Source organism: Taudactylus pleione, unplaced genomic scaffold, assembly GCF_031769625.1.
Source record: "Taudactylus pleione unplaced genomic scaffold, aTauple2 ptg001598l, whole genome shotgun sequence".
Taxonomy (NCBI): domain Eukaryota; kingdom Metazoa; phylum Chordata; class Amphibia; order Anura; family Myobatrachidae; genus Taudactylus; species Taudactylus pleione.
The window spans coordinates 114,859-138,310 of record NW_028285995.1 but is presented as its reverse complement, the minus strand read 5'-3'; the positions used below and the strand labels follow the sequence as shown (position 1 = coordinate 138,310).

Below are 23,452 nucleotides of genomic sequence, written 5' to 3'. Positions count from 1 at the left end.
TGGATGGAGTTCCCATCAAAAAGACCCTGGGGTGACTATGGCAGTGGTGTTCCCTTAACAACAGGATGAGCCCCAACAACCTGAATCACCCCAAGAACTGAAAGTTATCTTCATAATACCTTCACAATATTGTAATATTTTATTTGTAGCATTCTTTTTTTCTTGTAGATCAGTTATGGTGCAACAAGGTCCGATTTACGTGACAAACGTTTGTATCCAAGTTTTTTTCAAACTTTTCAAAATGACCACACTATGTATGCAGCAATTTCTAAAGTTCTAGTATATTTTGGATGGACATGGATTGGAATTTTATCCTCTAGTGATGACAGTGGAGAGACAGAGGCTGACCTGCTGACAAATTATTTAACCAAAAATGGCATCTGTGTCTCATTCAGCATACAAATGAGTTTTGACATAGACAATAATAAAGGCTGTCAAAATAAAAAATCTGTAGAAATAATTAAAAAATCAACTGCCAAAGTGATAGTTTTTTGTGGGACAGTTTCTCAGGTTTTCATAAAATGTCTAGGAGAAATGTATGATGTGCTCAGAGACAGGACCATAGTCCTGAATCCTAAATGGGCAAGTAACAAATATCTCATGGATCATTTTGCCAAAATATTTAACTGTTGTTTGGTTCTTGACAATTTACCAATACATTTACCGGAAATTGGAAGTTTCTTTAAAAAAATTAAACCTGAAAATTACCCTGATGATAAGTTGCTTGAACATATATATATTATATACTACCATTGCTGCTCAATAAACCATTCAACATGCCATCATTATGGCTCCATATATGGCATAAGTTCTCATCAATGCTCTGGAAAAGAACTGATTATAGGACTTCGTAATTTTTGCTACAATGGAATTTTCTCAAAAGTGTATTTAGCAGTCTATGCTACTGCTTATGCTTTAAATAATATTAACTTATTACTCTATCATAAACATAAAAAAATGGAAACTAACATCTATTTTTTTAAGCAACAGGTAACAAAAATGTTTTAAAAAATGAAGGTCTCCAAATGGTGGAATTCATATGCTTCATATGTATAGAGAAATCCTCAGTGTTTTTTTTCTGAAGGTACTCAAGAATATGCAGTACCGGCACCTTTATTTGGAAAACTTTTTAAACCTTATAACTAGTTCCAGGAAGGAATGAAATACATTATTTCACAAATTAATAAAATAAGGGGCATATTCAATTAGGTTCAAAATTTTGAAAAACCCCACGACAGGCAGTTTTTCCCACAGCTGCAAGGTTTGTCTTATTCATCTGCCAGGGAGAAATTCAGCTGCAACAATTTCAATAGGAATTAACGCAATTTATTTCTTGCAGCCCCCCAGCAGGTGCAAAAATAGTGAAAATCCCTATTTTAAGTTAAAAATATTGGGACTTTCTTCAGAACCCCTTGAAAACACCCCCTAATTACTAATTAGGCAATTGGAAGTTTCCAATTAGCTTAATTAGTCCAATAATTAAATGTTGTAATTGGTTTTAGAAAAATGGCCTCAAAATACAGCAAAATAAACTTTTGTGTTAATTTATGTACCCCAAATTTATTTATAGTATTTGCAGTATGCAAACAAAAAATTATTATATTTTATGTTTTTTGGGGGGTTTGTATTTAAAACGAAAATGTTTACTTTTAATAATTTTTTTTACTTTTTAAAACAAAATGCACAAATCAGCCATTTTCAGCATTTTTAAAGATACAAATATTTTTATTTGGGACAGTACTTTGCAGTAAAAATTACAACATTATTTTTTTGAAAATTGGATAGTGTGGGTGTCGGGAACGTGCATACCTGCTTTATTGAAAAAAATGGCTGCTGTAATTTTCACTGCAAAAATCATGCGCCTAATTGAATATGCCCCTATGCATCTGAAGAATAGAATATGGAAGTTACTATAAATCTTTGTGAAACAGTAACTTTAGGTGTTTAGAGCTCCTTTCCCATGAGTTTTGTACACAGATGTAATTATTTTAGTGAATATACAATAAGAAATTTTAGTACTAAGACAATGTACAGGACCTTAAGTCCAAATTAAGTAAATGTTTTTAGAGCTCCTTCAATCAATTTGTGTTTGAATGCATCATTTGCAGTCACAGAATTAAAAAAATATAAAATAAAAAAGGAAGCAATTAATGTCCTAACTAAATAAATGTTGCAGAGCTCCTTTAATCAATATGGGTTTGAATGTCATGTACATCTAAAACACAGAAGTAAAAAAAGAAAAAAAAAGGAAGCAATTAATGTGTGTATCCTGAGTCGCAAATATTTTAAGATGTTAAAAGTGACTTAATGATTACATTTTAAGCATATTATCATCCTTTTGAGACACCAGTTATCATTTCATTTAGCTGCTCAACTTACTGCAGGCTTCTAGCAGTACCACTGCAGGCTCCACTTACCACAGATTTCTGTTTGTACCCTCCTGAGGTGCGAGAGGGTGCAAACAGAAATCCACAGTAAGAAGGGCTTTTTGCACTTACCATGGCTGCCACAAGTCTGAGTGGCAGCTAGGGTCTTTCCATCTGACTCAAATTTCATTTTGAGGTAAAATGTCATCCTCCAGGCATTAGATTCTTATGGGTTTTGGATTCTATATAAGGCACCATGGACGAGCCTCTGCACCATTTCCCTGTCAGGCATGCTGCTGTATGCTGCGCTGTACTCTGCTGTATAGGCTGTGCTGCACTTAGTCAATGTGTAATGTGTATAAGGGGTGCACTGTACTCTGCAGTATATACACTGTGCTGTGTACAGACTCACAAGTGGCTGTGCTGCTCTTAATCTGTTAGGATCTGCAGTTAAGCAGATCATATTGTTTGGAGTTCCAGCCTTAGTTGCTACTGAGGCACTGCACTAATTACTGCCACTCTGTGTGCAGTGTCAGGTCCATTAATTGATTCTCCTGTCTATACACAGCCCAGCTGCACAGTAGTCTGTCATTTAGGGAGACTTGCTCTGATTCGACTCTGTCTCTGTTAAAATCCAGCCAGCCCTGCACTCCATGCAGGTGATAGAAGTTTCTTCGTACTTCCGGATTCCTGTATCCTGCCTGTCAGTTGAGTTCAGAGTCAGTCTTGCTGTACTCCATGTGTGCCGTTTGTTCCATCCAGGTGGCTCCACCTGTAATCCATCCACACGTGTTGCTTGTACCATCTGGGCAGCATGGAGTGCTTCCTACCTCCGAAGCGCCTGTCACCATCCAGTGGCTTGTGTCAACCCGGTGGCGCTATTCGCAGTTCTGCGTTCCAGGTGCACAATCTAGCACACCATCGCCAGTGTCATCCCGGCGACACTGGTAGCAGCTCTGCATTCTAGATGCTCCATCTAGCACACCGTCGCCAGTGTCATCCCGGTGGCACTGGTAGCAGCTCTGCATTCCAGGTGCGCCATCTAGCACACTGTCGCTAGTGTCATCCTGGTGACATTGGTAGCAGCTCTGCGTTCCAGGTGTGCCATCTAGCACACCATCGCCAGTGTCATCCAGGCAGCACTGGTAGCAGTGCTGCATTCCAGGTGCGCCGTCTAGCACACCATCGCCAGAGTCATCTCGGTGACACTGGTAGCAGCGCTATGTGCTCTGTTGCATTCCTTTCCTGAGTCTCATCAGCCCAAAGGCTACAATGGTCCTGGGGCCCCAGGTCACTATCAGCCCTCAAGGCTGCTGCAACAGCCCAAAGGCTGCTTCACTCCATTAGTCCCTTGGCCATGACTATAAAGGCCACAATCAGCCCCCAAGGCTGCTCCAACAGCCCAAAAGCTGCGTCACACCATCAGTCCCTTGGCCATGACTAGTCTCTATCAAATCAGCCCTCAAGGCTGCCCCTCATATTCTACACTTGGCCACAAGTAGTCAACTGGCAGCAGTCCTCTGACAACTCTTGTCTGATTAACCATCCAATCCACAACATAATTAATGTGTAGAGGGGGGGGGGGCATGCTGCTAGATGCTGTGCTGTGCTCTGCTGTATATAGGCTGTGTTTTTTCCAGACTCACAAGTGGCTGTGCTGCTCTTAGTCAATGTGTATTGGGTGGCACACTGCTGTATGCTGTGCTGTACTCTGCTGTAAATTAGCTGTGCTGTGTCCATCAATAAAGACATTCATGTGCATATATAAGCCCTGCGACTCCACGCAGTTTTAATTCAGCTGTGACATCAAAAATCTAAATAAAAAAATAGATAGTTAAATTCTATTGTTTGTACTGTTTGGTGCATTTTACCCTAGTGCACTTTGTTCACGTGCATATATAAGCCCTGTGGCTCTGCGCAGTTTGAATTGAGAAGCGACAACAAAAAAGTAAAATAAAATATTGTTTGTACTGCTTGGTTCACTTTACCCTAGTGCACTTTGTTCACTTGCATATAAAAGCCCTGTGGTTTCACACAGTTTGAATTGAGCTGCGACATAAAAAATCTAAATAAAAAAAATATATAGTTAAATTCTATTGTTTGTACTGTTTGGTGCATTTTACCCTAGTGCACTTTGTTCACGTGCATATAAAAGTCACGTGAATCCATGCAGTTTGAATTGAGCTGCAACCTCAAAAAAAATAAAAATAAATATATATATATGTATATATATACATATATATATATATATATAGTTACATTTTATTGTTTGTACTGCTTGGAGCGCTTTACCCTAGTGCACTTTGTTCATGTGCATATATAAGCCCTGTGACTCCACGCAGTTTGAATTGAGCTGCGACATCAAAAAATCTAAATATAAAAAATATAGAGTTAAATTGTATTGTTTGTACTGCTTGGTGCATTTTAACCTAGTGTGCTTTGTGCACGTGCATACATAAGCCCCATGGCTCCACGCAGTTTGAATTGAGCTGTGACATCAAAAATAAAAATAAAACAAATATATAGTTAAATTCTATTTTTTGTACTGTTTGGTGCATTTTACCCTACTGGGCTTTGTTCACATGCATATAAAAGCCGTGTTTGAATTGAGCTGCGACATCAAAAAAATAAAATAAAAAATATATATAGTTAAATTCTATTGTTTGTACTGCTTGGTGCGCTTTACCCTAGTGCACTTTGTTCAGCTTAGTCAGCCAGCTAGCTCGGTGCAACCTTTTGGCCTAAACTGGATGAAAACAATATTGTGAGGTGGTCACAATTGACTGAAAATGAGTGGAAATTAATGTTATTGAAGTTAATAATACTCCAGGACCAAAAAAGGCTCAAATTATGTGATTTTAGCTCTTTTTCTGCCAATTTTTTATTAAAAAAGACACAATCAAAACCAAAACCAGTAAAAATGGTCTAGCGCACATCTCCAGATCTAAGATGGTATGTGGGAGAGTATTTTGAGATGAGATGTCAGATGTATGAAGGGGTTTTGTTGAGGGATTGAAGGTAAGAGTGAACAATTTAAATTGCATTCTGGAAGACACGGGGATCCAGAATAGAGATGTTGTGAGAGGTACAGTATATCAGTTTTGCTGATGCATTTAAATTGGACTATAGTTGAGATAGATGTGTGAGGGGAATGCTACAGGTTGCAATAGTCAAGGAGGAAGATGATGAGAGAATGGGTGAGTTTTAGTAGCATGTGGGATAAAAAAGGGGCTTATTTTAGCAAAAACTTTAAGATGGGCAGATCTGAGTGAGAGATTGGATATCAGGAATAATGCAGAGGGTTGAGAGAAGTGTGAAACCTGTGGTGGATTTGGGAGGCTGAATTAATAGTGGTGTTAATCTGGGCTTGATGTATTAAGTAGTGAAAAGAGAGGGGAAATGTGGACGAGTTGCCCATAGCAACCAATTAGTTCCTACTTATCACTTTATAAAATGTACTTGATAAATGCTACCTCAAAACTGATTGGTTGCTATGGGCAACTTATGCTCTGTTCCTCTTCCCCACTTTTGCCACTGTTGATACATCAACACCTCTGGGAGAACAGGAGATGATAAACACTGTTTTGGACATTTAGCTAACCTTGGGACAACCATGTGGATGTAGAACAGAAAGGTGGTACTGGAGGCCAGATTAACTATTTACAGTAATTCCCCAAGAGAAATGTATTAGTGAGAATGCGCACTTCACCTCTGACATTACATTACCTGAACCTACAGTATATAACCTATATAATCTTGTACTGTTTATTAGACATTCCAATTTGCCTGCATGTAGTACACAATATGATGCTCTAGCTTTAATATTATTAATATTTTGTTTTAAAGCTACATCACTATTTGAGTAAGATCACTTTTCCATTTCAAGATGCATCAACTAGAGGTTTTGATAAAAATGGAGAATTTGTCAGTCCGTATAATATTTTAAATTGGATAATAACAGGAACGTCGCAAGTGAGAACAAAACTTGTTGGCTATCTAAATCCATCAGCTAAGGAAGGTCAGCAGCTTTGGATCAATGACAGTGCAATAACATGGAAGAACGTTGACTCTCAGGTTAGCAGAAGTGCGTACTACAGTAAAGTACATATTTAAATGGTACAAATCAATGGACAAGATAGACTGATGCTTCTGGCAATAGTATGCGTATAAATGGTGTATTCTGAGGTCAGATGTAAAACTGCTTTAACTTACCTCATTCTGAAATGAAAGACCACGTTATGTCCTTCCCCTCACTCTGTTTGCGGCCTAGTAACTACTGAGTCCAATGACACAACCTGTCATAAGAAACAGGAAATGGCATCATAACAACTTCCTGTAGGCCACATCTTTGGACTCAGTTATTACTGCAGCCACAACCTGAGCATGGGGGACCTGTGAAACAGATTAGCAAGAAGATTAAGAGGAGGTGGTGGAGAAGACTGTCAGATATATTAATTTATTATAAAGAATAATGTATCTATGGTGACAATCATTCTACTGTATCATCCAATGCTTTGAACTATGGACTGTAACCTATTCCCCCAAAAGTATTATGGACATTAGTATTTACCTCAGGTGTTTATGATCTATATAAAGTAATAAAGCCTAATTTCTTATGATATGGTGAGAAAACTCCTCTGTTATACTCTAATAGCCTTGTAATTTACAGTATGAGGTACATTTTCCTCTACACACAACGTTTCAACTATACTTGACTGATTGTTGTGTCCATCCTTAACAACATTTTCCCTAAATCACTTTCTCTTGTTAAACATCACATTTAAAGGGGATAAGTACTCAGTAGATAATAAACACTGGGCATAAAAAGCTGCATCATTAGGGCTGTATTCACAAGGTTCCTTATTCTTAAGGTTTAGAACTTTTTTCCACCCAAAATCTTTCATTTGAAATACTTACAATGCAAACCACAATTTGGAAAGAAGTGACATTCACCAACCAGGTTGAGACCCCCAAAAGCTGATACTTTAAAGGAGAAGCATCTATCATAGAGTAGAAGGTACAATTAGTAGGAAAGTCAGAGGAGATGTGTATAAATCCAAACACATATTCAGTTATTTATATCAATCCAAGCCAGGTAACATGCAGGGTTTAACACAGGAGTGATCCGTGAAACCCTGCACTGTAAACGGGTAACCCGGGTCATCCGACCCAGATTCCGTTTACAACATGGGGACTACCAGGTTTCTCAGCGCTTGGTTATGATGCCATCTCCAAGCACCGGGAGAAGTGTTCCACTGCACCCATGTGCAGTGTGAATGGCGCCGAACCTGGGAATAACCCGGATCAGCGCCGAAGTGGAGAAGGGGTATGTCCAGGGTCTGAACCATTTTGGAACTGTATTCCAAATCTCGGGTCAGACCCTGGACTGCAGTTTAAGTAGCGCCCAATAGTAAATTCTTTTTTAAAACAGAAAACAAGTTTTAAGGTATTTTATCTAAAAGTACAATTTGACAAGTCTTATGGTGGGTAAACACTATACAGATATACTGTATCTGCAGATCGAGTGATCTGCAGATATATCTGCAGATGATAGTTGTTCGTACACACTGAACAACGATCATATGTGCCTGCCCGCAGGTCTCAGCGTCCAGGGGGCGTGTCAGGGGCATGTCCTGGTGGGTGGGGGTGTGTCCCGCCCCCCTCCTTGTGGCTGCTGCTCTGTGTGTATGGGCCAACCGCCCATACACACCTGCTGATGGACAGATATGTCTGCAGACATATCTGTCCATCGGCTGTGCAGCACAGCCAATGCGATATGTCTGTGAATGCCTACGTTTACCGACATATCGCATGTACACACTGCCCAACGGGCAGCAGATACATTGGCCAATCAATTGATCAGCCAATGTATCTGTCAGTGTGTATCCAGCTTAAAAGTGTTTCCCAATTAATTGGGAGTAAAACCTATTGAGTCTTAAGAGAAAATTACCATATCAAATCTCTACAGTAACAGCTCACTGTAAACAAAACCAAAATGATAGTTTAATTAGATTGCATTGGTGTTTGGATACAATGGAGCTTCTGCAGAGTTAAGCTGGGTACACACTGGCCGATATATTGGCCGATCAGTTGATTGGCCAATATATCTGCTGCACGTCGGCCAGTGTGTACAGACAATATGTCTGTGAACGACGTCGTTCACAGACATATCGCATTGGCTGTGCTGCACAGCCAATGGACACACACACATCGGCAGCCACAGGGAGGCGGGCGGACACCTCCCCCGAACACACCTCCCGGCCAGCCGGACTCACGGCTCCCTCACAGATGATGGTCGTTCGGTGTGTATGAATGACCATCATCTAAAGATATATCTGCAGATCACTTGATCTGCAGATATATCTTTCAGGTGTGTACCCACCTTTAAGGCGGGTATCCACAACCCGATTAAAATGAGCGAGTGAATGATAACAATATCATTATTGTTCAATCGTTCATTAATCGTTCACAAATCGGGCATGAAAATGTCGGAAACGACCAGCGATGCACGCTCCCGCTGGTAGTTTTTGACATCTATCATCGCCTGAACATGCTGGTCAATCTACCGATAACGACAGATTGCCCATGTTCAGGCATGAGGGAGGGTGCCTACACTGAACGACTGCATGATTATAATGTTGTAATTGTGCAGTCTATTCACAGTCTGCTAATGGATGTGCTCCATTAGATGGAAATAAAAAAGGGATAAAAAAATTGAACAATTTGTTCCTGGAACAAGCCATGTTGCAATGAAAGAGGTGCAAATACATTAATTTTATTTTTTTTTGCATGCAGGGAAAACTCTTCCTGCTGTTGCTTGCAGTGAACAATTACTGGTTAACTTTATGTTTTATAATTAAATATATAGTTAATTGTATTGTATTGCTTCTTTCTGTACTGTACAATATCACAAGCATCACTGTCACAGGACAGCTATTAATAGTGGGCTTTATAATGTAAATATGCTGCTTCAGTTGATTTTCATTCAGAGTTACTTGATGGTTTAAACAAGATATAAAAAGGACCAAAAACAGACAAGTTATATAACATTGATTTGGCTAACCAAAGGATAAAAAAAAATAGCTGAAAACAATTAAATATTTAATGGTCTAAATAAGACCAAAATAAATTGATGCAGGAGCAAGGGTAATTATCATACATATGATCTGTGAAATTATTTATTAATTTATAATATATCAAGGATTGATCATTTGCATATGAACAATATTCAAATATGATAAATGACACATTACTTTACTGATTTGATTTCTTCTGAGGCACTGAACATATTATGTTTCAGTACACATCTTAACTATCTCTAATTGCCAATCAATAATCAGTAGAACTAACTAGATAGATATTATTTAAAAGGTCAAGCAAATAGGGGTTAGGCAAACTTTTTCTTAACAATAAATATATGTATCACTAATAGTGTACTAATTTCAATAAAAAGATACAAATATAAGTATATTTTTTTTAAATAAATGTAAATGGCTTGCAAAGACACCCCAAAGTAACATAAATTGATTCTGAATGCTTCATATGTAAAATACATATAAAAGAATATATCAAACATGCAAATTAATTTAAAATTAAAATGAAATAACATATAAACTATTCACATTAAAAAACTTTCACATATAGGTTAGAGACTGTATAACTAAATTATAGTAGATTATAATGTTAATGTTATAATGTTAATGTTAATGCATAAACCAAAATGTCATATTTCAATTATATGACAAAGAAAGTGTGCATAAATTAAAATTTTCAAATATCTAATGGAAAAAAATGTGTAGACTAAAGAGATAGTGAAATAATTAAACCTAGCTTTTTGTAAGAAAAAAATTTAAAAGTTTATTTATATACCACAATCAGTGTTGTTATTGATATGTATATTCTATGAGATAAGTTACATAATGAAATACAAAAAAAAAGTAAAACAAAGCTAAAGTAGTTAAAACATTATATTACATTAAATATTAAAATAAATCAGCTAATATAATGTAAAATTATAAAGGATATGCATTATTAAATATTAGCATAAATATAGATAAATAATCGGTCTATAATATATTTATATCCTATTTCATGGTAAAATGATAGACAGTGTCATTGTTGCAGAAAGAACTGTTCAACTTCATAAACCAGAAAAGTTGGACTTTGCAGAAAAGTTAAGATAATTTATGAAAGTGCAAAACATGTATTGCAATTGCAGTCTTGTGCTGTCCCACAATTATTTTCAGAGAATACACAAATTTTTATGAGGAAGAAAAAAATGGTGACCACTGCAGTGATGCAAAACGTTAGATGCATTTTATGAAATGTAATGAAAATTTTGAAATACACAAATGTAATGCATGTATTAAAGACAGAGTCATGTCCTTTTCTTTACATGATTAGTGTATCACATAAGGCTAAACAGAATTTAATTTTAAGATAAAAAGACAAGTTTAAATTAATGAAGGTGTTAGCATAAAAAGTGGAAAGGACTTCGAAGTTTGCACAGTTTACACCATGTACATTGGTCCTGGGAGCCCACAGAATTACCGTAGTCATAGCTGGCATTTGTTTAAGCATCAGATAGGGCATTCACCTATAAATGTGCTACAGTAGGTGGCCAATTGCTTTTAAGTTTTCACTTTGCAATTTTATGAATGACCTGTAATGTGTAATTTAGGTGTGTAGTTTAAAAATTTTGATAAAAAAATTCAACAAAAGCTCAAATTATAGTTGCATAAATATATTTTGTCCATTACAGATTCCAGAGTCTCGCTGCTCAGAAATGTGTTTGCCTGGGAACAGAAAGATCCTAAAACCTGGAACACACCCCTGCTGTTATGAGTGTATTCCGTGTTCAGAGGGAGAAATATCCAATACAACAGGTATTGTTTATGTGCTCTATAAACAAGCAAATACAAATGTATCATTATAAATCTATATCAATAGGTCTTGAAATTTACAGTATTTTTACATTTTGAACAAATATTTTAATAATGAAGTTGGAATCACAAGCTTTGGACACTTTCACTTAATAATATGTTGCTAAAAAAAACAACGATAACTTTAAAAATAATTAATTAATAAATATGTAAATTGTCAAGCTAACTGGGACAATACTTTTTTTGAAAATAAAGATTCTATTTAGTTTAACCCAAAGAAGCTCTAATTTACAGCAAATGCCCCTGGAGGAATGCTTTTCATCCATGATCACATTTACTCATAATACATAAAACATAACCTTATGAAGAACTTCACACAGAAGATTAAAATGTAGCTTTAGTTGGATTTTATTAAGTTAAGAAAATATGTGCATTCCCCAAAGGTACTTGTTTTGCTCTAATCTTTGCTACAAATGGCAATTTGTTACAAACACAGACTAGCAGCAGAACAAGTACTGAGGATCATTGGAGACTATGGGGATCCTTTCTGGTAAGAGGAAGATAGAGAAAAGACCTACTGTAGCAATGAAAATCATTGAAAACTACAAGGGAGATGGGCTGTCATTATTATCAAGATACTTTTGTTTAGTTTTAGAAATATGTTGCTATAACAAACAATAGTCAAACAAACTTAGTAAAAAGTTTTGACAATTTTGTCATCAATTTTACTCATTAGTTGTTATCAACCACCAAACAAAGTTGGGCAAAATGTAAATGTTTTTCCCAGTGCATGCTTCTGATTGGTCAAAATAACCATCTAATATGATACATAACAATTACTTTGCAACATATTTGAATATTTTTAAATTACTAAGTGATTGCTTGACACTTTCAACAAATTAGACCTTAGATACTCTATAAATTAATTTATGAAAAGGATCACTCAATAAGCACCAGGAAAGGGATAAGGAAAAAAGGAAAAGAGCAAATTACAGAAAAAAACATATTGATAGAAAAATAATGAATTCATTATTCATTAATTAGTGTAAATATAACATTAAGTATCAACACAATAATCCTCTTTTAAAAATAAATTGTAAATATATTCTAAAAAATATACCTGTAAGTAAATTAACAATAATAAAAAAAATTATAAAATATACCAATTTAAAACAATCAACACAGTAAATATACCAATGCAATGGTAATTTAGCAAAACATTATAAATCAATGTAACAATTGTTTCATATTAATATCACTACAGTTCCCCCACATCCCACCCCCACTCCTATACTTACCTCAGGACTATACATACATGAATAACATACAGTGCAAAGTTAGGTGCTTCAAAACGAATTGCCTCATGTTCCAGACCCACCAGTTCTAGTAAACCCTCCCTCTGGTTGTCATTCATGTATGTATGGTCCTGACAAAAGGACTCTCTGCCATCCTGAAACATTGACCTGACTTGTTCCCATGACTTTCATGTCTTAAAGGTTTGTTGGGAATACACATTTTTCTGCAAACATCCGTTTCAATAGTTTCAATATTTGCAAACCTGGATCTTTGTTAGCAAGTGGGGGAAGGCATCATGGTTTTCTTTTTTGAATTCAGGCCAAACTATCGGGACACACACACACATATTTATGTAATGTTGAAAGGTGTGCACTCTGACCAGAAATTTTAAGCATAAGGGTGTCAGCAATAAATAGCCATGGAACTCCAAAATGAGGCTCAAACAGTAATTTTATCCGCACAAAGCAATGTTTCAGGTCAGGTCCAACTTATGTCAGCATCATTTATGGAGTGCCTATATATATATATATATACAGTATATACTGTACTTCCAAGATCTGGGTCTCGCTGTAACTGGACTGGGTACCCTGCTCACTGCAACCTCTAATGCGAGGATGCACTGTCACATAGCCAAACAAACGGCGGCACTCCAGATAAAAAATACTAAATACTCATAACTGTGTTCAGCGACGTTTCAGCGCCTTTAATCAGCGCTTTTATCAAGCTTATAATACAAGTGAATAACAATTACAAACCTTAAATAGCTCACCCCATTCAGGCCAAACCTCCGGTGTGCCTCGTGTGCGCTGCCCGCCAGCAGTCGCACAGGAAGCTGCGTCATGTTCAACCCCTTGTGTAACCATGGTGATCTCCATACACAATAACACAGCTGCTGAGTTCCATAGAAAAATGTAAACAACATAGCGTGTAAACACACGCTTAACTAAGAGCAATTATATGCAAACAAAATTGTGATTACAGCAGCATGTGGAAACAAACTTCCACAAGTATTAATGGATACACCTGCAGAACCGATGTAGTGATGTGAAGACCTGCAAAAATACTCACTACATAAGTGAATATAAAGATATAAAACTACAAAGAACATCAAGACATACATTAAAAACATGTACAATTGACAATATATAAATAGCAGCATTAAATATAGAAAAACATTACACTAATAATAACAGAACAGCCAGTGGCAAGGCATTTTGCTGAGGCCAAACACAATATTGCGACTCTACATTACCGCATCATTGATCATGTGCCTCCCTTGAGTAGAGGTGGTGATCGTGGGAAAAAATTGTTACAATGTGAAGCTAATTGGATCATGAGATTGGATACATTTTCCGCTCGTGGTCTAAATGAGACATTAGGGTTATAATGTTGTACGTGTAAACTGTGCTCTGGTCTTTTTTGACATTTGTATCTTTATTTGCACATGCATTTGCATGTCCTTAAGCCATATTGGATGGCCGTGTATATATGTATATAGGAATTACCCAGTATCTTTAACAGTGTTCTTATACTCGTCTAAGATGTAATGCTTAGTTCTAGGTAGTCAATATAGTCAATTATTGTATCAAGATGTGGCCACAGACCGTGTGGCACATCTGTTATTAGTGTAATGTTTTTCTATATTTAATGCTGATATTTATATATTGTCAATTGTACATGTTTTTAATGTATGTCTTGATGTTCTTTGTAGTTGTATATGTTTATATTCACTTATGTAGTGAGTATTTTTGCAAGTCTTCACATCACTACATCGGTTCTGCAGGTGTATCCATTAATACTTGTGGAAGTGTGTTTCCACATGCTGCTGTAATCACAATTTTGTTTGCATATAATTGCTCTTAGTTAAGCATGTGTTTACACGCTGTGTTTGTATGGAGATCACCATGGTTACACACGGGGTTGAACATGATGCAGCTTCCTGTGCGACTGCTGGCTGGCAGCGCACACGAGGCACACTGGAGGTTTGGCCTGAATGGGGTGAGCTATTTAAGGTTTGTAATTGTTATTCATTTTGTATTATAAGCTTGATAAAAGCGCTGATTAAAGGCGCTGAAACGTTGCTGAACACAGCTTTGAGTATTTAGTATTTTTCATCTGGCGTACCGCCATTTGTTTGGCTATATATATATAGAGAGAGAGAAATCCAGTGCAATTGGCACTCCGTTTAGATCTGTTGTAAGACCGTGGTGCCTGCCAGTCCAATAAATACATACATCCATCCACGTTTAGCGGCACTCATCGGACACAGTTTTTTCAAATAAACAAAGACTGCTTCAGTGTTTCGAGTTTATTTCAACTCGTCATCCTGATGATGAGTTGAAATAAACTCGAAACGTTGAAACAGTCTTTGTTTATTTGAAAAAACTGTGTCCGACGAGTGCCGCTAAACGTGGATGGATGTATATATATATATATATACATATATATATACATATACATATATATCTATATATATATATATATATCAAATAAATATTAAGAAATAATATTCAAAACATATTATGATATCAATTCATTATAAAAAAATGTACAAAATATATTTTAGAACAATATATAAATGAAAATAAATAATATATATTCATACAGAAATAATTAGTTTGCAGCGACTTATAAAAAATATTGTAGTTAGATCGCAAGAAGGCAAAGTGATACATTCCTTTGATACTTCTCTAGTTTCTTCCAATTTATCTCCCTGTCCAACATCCTTTTAATAATCCTATTTTCAATTCCAGTATTCTAATCCAAGTTCACCATATCAATGATTCAATTCAATGATTTCAATGATAATATATTTAAGATCCAAAAGCTTTCCTTATGCATACATTTTTATTTCCTGGTTGAACTCATAATATATTTAATAACAATCCAGCCATCAACTTTCTTTCTCCAAAAGGCGGTGGTAGGGTGATGCACTACTATAGTGGGCTGCAACCACATTCTAATAACAAATTTAGTATTACAATTATTAAAACTCTGAATTAAAAATGATTCACAAAAAATTGTAGATTTTAATTCACATGTTCTATTAGTAATTTCCTTACATGTTTTACAAATGGTTTTGTCATGCAAAATTATCATCATATTTTCTTTGGATATAGTGTTCAATTACAATTTTCTGAAAAGGGGCTAACTAGTTTTGTGAATTTTTTAAATTATATTATGGTTCTTTCTTTTAATAAACCAATGCTGTATCTTGCTTAAAAATACTAAAATGTTTGGAAACAATATTTTTTAAAATGTTTTCCCTAGTTTCTATTACATTAAATTATATATTCACATCTGTATAAATGATAATAACACAGGTCTGCGAAATGTAAGGTATTGAAAGCTTTTTTAATAATACTTTTATATTCTTAGTTATACTCCTATGTACATCAAGAAATAGTATATTAAAAAAAATTACCACATCACATTTAGCTATAAAGGGGGGTTACATAAATGTTTAAGAAAAAACAAGAAGTTTAATTGTCTTTGACATATTTATTGTGAAATACGAAGTGTAGATGATATCATTGTGTTTTTGTCTTAATTACATAATAAAATAATAATAAAATCAAACAATAATAGAAACAAACCATAATTATTGAAACAATTGTTAATATCTTGTCTTTTTGTCTTCAAACTTCGTTTTGTTGCTTTTTGCTTATAAGCTTTTTCTGTGTTGTCTCTGTGTATCATCCAGCAGTAGTCAGCCAACATGTTGACGGCCCAACGTCCCTGGTATCTTCTTTCTACACCTTTAACGTCTTGGTGGAACCATTCACCCTGTTCTTCACTGTAGTCTCCGAGATTATTCGGGAAAAGCTCAATATGGGAATTCAAAAAATGTACCTTTAAGTTTAAACTCATATTGCAGCCAAGGTTTCTGTAACTATTAAGCATTTCCCTGACAATTTCTTAGTAGTGACATTGCCTAAAAATGTTTAAATAACTTGTTTGAATGAAGTCCACGCCGAAAGTTCCACAATATTCATTACATGCCCAAAATGTTCATCTTTTATTAACTTTCTAATATCAGGGCCTGTAAAAATGCCTTCCTTCAGTTTAGCATTGTATAGGTTAGGGAATTTGCTGCAAAGATATTTTAAAGTGTGTATACTGTACTGTATAAGTGGTGTGTACCGTATATGTACTGTGTGTGTGTGTGTATGTGTGTGTATGTGGTGGTAGGCAGGGGTTAAAATGAGCCTGCACAGGGAAAAACTGTGTTGCATCTGTTGTATTTGGTTCCACCTTCGCCAGCTCACCTTAGTGTAGTAGTTGTAGTTGTTGTGTGTGCAATGTTCCTTTAGATAGTATGGGGTTTAGGCCCTTTGTAAATTTCAGCTCCAGGCCTATGTGGACCTTAATCTGGCACTCCGCAGGGGGAAGTTTTATGATGAGAACTGATTTGCAATGTTCTATACTACCGACTGAATTCATTCAAGACAATGGCCCTGATTCAGAGCCGGACGCTCTGACCATAGCGCTCGCTCTGAATCAGGGCCCACCTCCATAAATATGGAGCGTCCTCCTGGACACTCGTATAGCTGCGGGTCACCACCCACAGCCTATACGAGCGTGCAGGATGATGGTCGTGATGGTCTTGACCATCGCGACCATCGCCAGTGCGAGCAGAAGCCTGCGGTTGAGTTTCTCAACCGCAAGGCCAGGAGTGATTTTGGCTCTATCAGAGCCAAAATCACTCCCACTGACATCACTAGTGATGTCAGTGGGGCCGGCTTCCGACGGTAGGCGTTCCCTTGGGAACGCCTCCGTCTGGCAGGCATGTCCCCTGCACGCCCACCAAAGGGGGCGTGCTGTCAATCAACATCGACAGTACGCCCCCTTTGATCAGACACAACGAGCGAAGGAAAGTCCTTCGCTCGTCGTGTCTCGCGCATGCGCACCATCGACCCACTTGCGAGCGGGCAGCCGCTCGTGAGTGGGTCTGAATCAGGCCCAATGTTTTATAATAAATGTAGGCAGAATACATTTTGTTACTTTAATGAATATGAAAAAAATTACTTATTTATAAATACACGTTTTGCAGAAAAACGTGATGTGATATGAAAAAATGGAAGTCATTTTCGTGTTCAGGAGCCACAAATCTATAAGTATCACATAAATTCATTAAAAAAGCTTTTTCATCGGAGACCTGTGTAATCAATCATTTTAGTATGCTTTGTAATCTTCCCTTAAAGACCCAGATTAAAATATTTTTTAATACCTATTAAGAGATATGGCCTTACTAAAGCCCTTATATAATATATTACTTTGTTAGCCTCTCTAAATAAAAGTATCACAGCAAAATTGTGATGTTCAAAATTCACATCCAAAGGCAATTTAAAGCCTAAATGGGATTTTTTTGCAACCAAGATTAAAAATGTTTGTTAACATAGTGTAAACAATTGTGCTAACCTGTTTCTGATTTTAGTAATGACAAACTTTCCTGCCAGGGTGGAGAGGGTGACATCCATGTTATTAATATATTAGGAATAAAACCCAAATACATTTTTGAGTTGTACACAGCGATTTCACTAATACTGAGCAGCATCTTGTGGAGGTAATATTCCATCTTGGTGCATCTTTAGATGCACTATTAGTGCACTATCAAAACTTGCAACCGCTTATGGCATGTGCAGTTTCTCCATTTGTGTATGGCCTCCTGTGTGAGCTGTTGCGTCTTTGGATACAGCTGCTTACAGTGACATTGGACGAGAAAGATGGTGCAGTATAGCAAACTGATGAATCAGGTGGTAAGAAACTATATTTAACAATATTGAACAATGATGTTTATTGAGTACATAAAATTCTATAGTAAAAATATTAACAATTATGAATTGATACATCCTTAAAAACCTGTATGAGTTCCATATACTGTAGGAGCACATAAAAAATATACACAAAGTACCTATAAAATATGGTCAGATATACAAATATAAAAAAGTAGTGCAGTTGTCACTAATAAATGAAGCTTAATGAGGCACCTCAATTATATCTTAATCTCTCCAAATCATTGGTACAAATCATACTTACCTTAATGAATAACTGTCCCGATTAGACTGGTTGTATTGGAGTAATTCTGATTTCTGGTCCTAATAGTATTTTCCTATATATATCCCCTCACATCTTTTGGACAGTGCCCAGGGTTCTACTAAGTAGCAGATACTTAGCTACCCCCCTGTTACCTGGTGCTCATGGCAGTCCCCTGTTTTTGGAAAAAAATATTCAGCATAGAATACGACAATATTTGTGTCAAAATAAGTTTCATGAAATTCAAGTTCAAAATCATGCTACTCCATTAAAATCCCACAGTCCTACTTTAAGTAATAAGGCATCATCTGTAATGCCTATTTCTTAGGTACTGTATATTTGTGTACTGTAAAATGACTAAACATAAGGCATGCTGTAAATCAATAATATTGAGTATTCCATCTACAAAAACATATACCTTAGTTCTAAGAACTTATACGTATTCTGAAATGTGGATCTTGGAAACGATAACATACAAAGGCAGAAAAGTAGAAAACAAAAAAAATGGTGAGATAAAATGAAAGGACAGTGGAAATAAGGAATTTAAGAAAAATACAGTAAACAAAAGATAAATATAAAGTTTAATTGTGATTTGAGGAGAACATTCATAGTTTGTGTGAATGTGGAGTGTTTGGAAAGGGACCTTGTGCTGTACAAGGACCACAGAGAGACACAATAGTTGCTACCTCTGTGGGGTCTCTTTCTTCTTTTGTTACCCTTGCATCAATGTGGTTGGTAAAAAACCTAAACAGGGCTGAGGCTAGTTGTAGTTTTAAAATGAGACTTAGTAAGACCAGTGCATAGAAGTCTATGAGATGGCAAATAGGATGTGTGTGCTCACCCCAATATCAGGTTTATTTATGAAATTCGAAAGTCAACGTTTCCAAAATATGTATTTTCTTGCCACTCTTCCTGTTGTTGGGTAGCCCATTAGTACGTACTGCCTTTAAGCACAAAATGTCTGCTATATGTCTCTTACTATGTTATTCAGAGCCGTAACTAGACTTTTTGGTGCCCTGTGCCAGAGAGAGCAATAGCGACCCCCTCCCCTCATTTTTTAAAAATGGGGACATAAGATAGTGTACCTAAAAAACGGCCATGGCCTCATGGGGAAGGGCCAGGGAAGAGGTAGGGGAGGCCAGGAGATGCTGGGGATTAAAAAGAGAAAGCTATAAGTGAGAATGATCATAAACAGGAAAATTGACAGGCCCAAACAGCGCCCCCTGCCCTGCGGTGCCTTGTGCCATGGCACAGGTCGCACCACCCTAGTTACGGCCCTGATGTTATTGATATGTTTTATCCCTGGTATCAGATTGAGATTAAAAGGGGAGAGCTGGTACTAATAACCTGAGTCCAGGCCTCTTCAAAGGGCCTGTGGGGGCCTTAGCCAGCTGCTGGGGGTGACAAATGTGCCCCTCTGCAGCACCACCCAGCTTCTCAGCACCGTTCATAGTATTTTCCATATTTTTGTTTCTGGAAGGGGCAAACCCATGTCTCCTGAATTTGGTGATGTCTTCTTCAGTACCTGTGTCCCACTGCTGTCTCAACAGCCTTCCATAGTGTCACAAAATGCATTCCCAATCTTGCATATTTTCTGCTCCGTACTGCAGCTACTTTCACTCATCGCTGTCCAAAAGGTCTCCCTCTCTTCCATTCCTGTTCCATCCCTTCCTCCTTCTTTACTTTTTTGATCCACCATTCCTCCCCCTACCTCGTTTTAATAAGTAAAACTTTCCATCTGATGTGGGGTTTTTTTACTTATTGGGGTAAATTTACTAAAGTGAGAGTTTTTAGAAGTGAGTTTTAAAAGAGATGCTGCCCAGAGCAACCAATCAGATTCTACTTAACATTTAACTAGCACCTTCTAGAAGATGATACCTAGAATCTGATTGGTTGCTAAGGGCAACATCTCTTCTAAAACTCACTTCTAAAAACTCTCACTTTAGTAAATTGACCACATTGTGTGAATTGCTGTCTTATTTAGATATTTTTATTTCATTGCACAGGACTTTAATCTGTTTGAATAAATTATCCAGAGATTCAACTAGCTCTGATTAGCTTTATTATGTTACCTTTAAATTGGGACATAAGGTATCGGCAAACTATACATCTACAGTATGTTTTTTAATGCTCTAAGGTTGTTTCCCAATTCCAGTGCTCAGGGACCCCTAACAGTGCATGTTTTCCAGATATCCTCATAAATTAAATTTGATTGGTGTCCATAGAGAGAATAAAGTGCCTGGTGTTATTTCAGTGATGGGGTACCGTATTGTTGTTAGGTGTCCTCAATAGTACGATAGATTATTGAAGATCTTACTTGTGCCTCTGGCGCTAAAACTGATATCAGCAGTCGTCACAGTCAGATTTAACAGGACAATAAGAACGATAACTATATCGATATATCTTTATCGATCATATCGGCCTGTTTTTGGGCCCCTTCCAACCCCCAAACGATGGTCGATGCACGGGCACGGATGGTCAATATCGATATCGCCCATCGCCCGTGCATGTAGGCCAACCTAGTCGTTGGGGGTTGGTGCATTTGCTGGATGTTCGATAGCGAACAACAATCATCTAATTGTTGTCTGATCGGAAGCATCGCTCCATGTGTTTTATATATATATATATATATATATATACATATACACACATATATATATATATATATATATATATATATTGTGATAGGATCATTGGTAAAGTGGTCTGTGGCAGGTACATTTGTCCCAGATTCCTGTCTTATGTGTTTTAAACCCCCAGGAGAAAGTCTGCAGTGTAGCAGGCTTGAGTTTCGGCTTTTTGAAAAGCCGGTTTGGGATCTGGGGGTTGTGGGTGAGAGGAGAGGGAGGGCTCCACCCACGGCCACTTCAGGTTTTGGATCTTGCAGCCTGGTAACAGGCTTGTTAAGGTTTCCACCTGAGAGTGGCCAATATAAGCCTAGTGTGTTGAAGGCTGATTGTCTCACCTGGGAGAGCAGACAGAGAGTTTGCTCAGAGACACTTGAAAACCTAACTGTGAGTGTTGTGCTGTGCCTTGGTTGCTGGTGAGGGTATTAGGCCCTGCCAGGTTCTGGTAATGAGGGAACTACCTGTGAAGTTAGTGCCCCGACAGGGCTAGGATTTATGTTTATGTTTTCTTTATGTTTGTTTCTGACATTGTACAATAAAGACTGGCGCCGACCAGCTTGTACTTGCATCCAGACTGGTGTGCTGCTTCCCTGCTGCTGTGTGTGTGTGTAAGGAAGGAGTCCTCTACCCAGGAGAGGGACCCCCTAACCTAACTGTGTCACAATATATATAATATATAAAATAAATTCTCAGTTTTGAATATTAATATTTGGATGAATTAATTAGGGTGTATCCAAATATTACTTAGCTGCACTTTATATATCCTCTATTTAAAAGGTTGCTTTGGGAGTTGTTTTCAAGTTTAGCTTTTTTTGTTATTGGCAAGTGCATAAAACTGTGCCCAATATAAATTATGTAATTTCATATTTATGTCATTTTGCAGACAGTGAAAATTGCCATAAATGCCAGGATGATGAATGGCCGAATGTACAGAGGGATTTGTGCATTCTGAAAAGTGAAGACTTTCTGTCCTACACAAATGATGGGATCTCTACAGCATTTATTTCTGCCTCAGTCTTCTTCTGCTTTATCACCCATCTAATATTGGGAATATTTATATCACATGGGGATACACCTATAGTAAAAGCTAATAACAAGAACCTCAGCTTCCTCCTCCTGGTCTCCATCATGCTGAGCTTCCTCTGTATCTTCTTGTTCCTCGGCCGTCCTGTGAATGTCACCTGCAAGCTGCGTCAGGTCTCCTATGTGATCCTCTTCTCAGTAGCCGTCTCCTCTGTGTTGGCCAAGACTATAATGGTTTGCATGGCTTTCCATGCCACCAAACCCGGCACTGTGTGGAGACAATGGATGGGAGCGACACTGCCCAATTGTGTTGTCTTTATTTGCTCATCTGCCCAAGTTATAATCTGTATTATCTGGTTGTCTGTCTCCCCCCCCTTCCAGGAGCTGGACACACACTCCTACCAGGGACAGATCATCGTTCAGTGTAATGAGGGCTCAGTTATTGGGTTCTACTCGGTCCTGGGTTATATGGGGATTCTGGCAGCTGTGAGCTTTATTACAGCGTTTGTAGCCCGGACATTACCGGACAGCTTTAATGAGGCCAAGTACATCACCTTCAGCATGCTGGTGTTCTGCAGTGTCTGGATTGCAATGATCCCGGTGTATCTGAGCACCAGAGGGAAATACATGGTGGCTGTGGAGATCTTCTCCATACTGACCTCAAACGCTGGACTTTTAGGCTGCATATTCTTCCCCAAATGTTATATTATTTTATGCAGACCTGAATTAAATAGAAAATTGCATTTGTTTGACAGCAGAAATACCTGAGGTTCTGCCATAAAACTGCCTATGTATCTGATGTAGTATCCTTATCTTACTGATAATTATATGTCGTTAGTGTAAGCTAATGACAAATAAGTGCCATGTATAGTCTCTCTTATATTTTAAGCTTGACAAAAATGCAATGGTATCACTAAGCCAGTGGTTCCCAAACTGTGTGCTGTGTAGCCCTGGGGTGCCTCAGGCAGGGGCTGGCTTGGAAACTTAAGACCGGGGGGCAAGCCCACAGCACTGGCCCATGAGCAGTAGCCCATACAAAGGTGATTTAACATATTGCCAATTACAGTATTGTGGAAATAAAAAAAAAACTCATGCTCATTGTCAGGGGTCTCATGCTCATTATCAAGGTCTCATGCTCGTTATCAGGGATCTCATGCTCATTAACAAGGGTCTCATGTTCAGGGTTTCATGCTCATTGCCAGGGGTTTCATGCTCGTCAGGG

The 23,452-nt window shown here is 37.4% G+C and overlaps 1 protein-coding gene across 1 annotated transcript in view; it reads left to right on the top strand.

The window, feature by feature from the left end:
- LOC148442158 (vomeronasal type-2 receptor 26-like) overlaps positions 1–22,998 on the top strand; it is a 70,563-nt gene extending 47,565 nt beyond the window's left edge. Inside the window, exons 3-5 of the mRNA XM_088464155.1 lie at positions 169–990; positions 11,128–11,251; positions 22,091–22,998. Of these exons, the coding sequence (XP_088320281.1) occupies positions 169–990; positions 11,128–11,251; positions 22,091–22,998 (1,854 nt within the window). The remainder of the gene's footprint in view (positions 1–168; positions 991–11,127; positions 11,252–22,090) is intronic.
- The last annotated feature ends 454 nt before the right edge of the window (positions 22,999–23,452 follow it).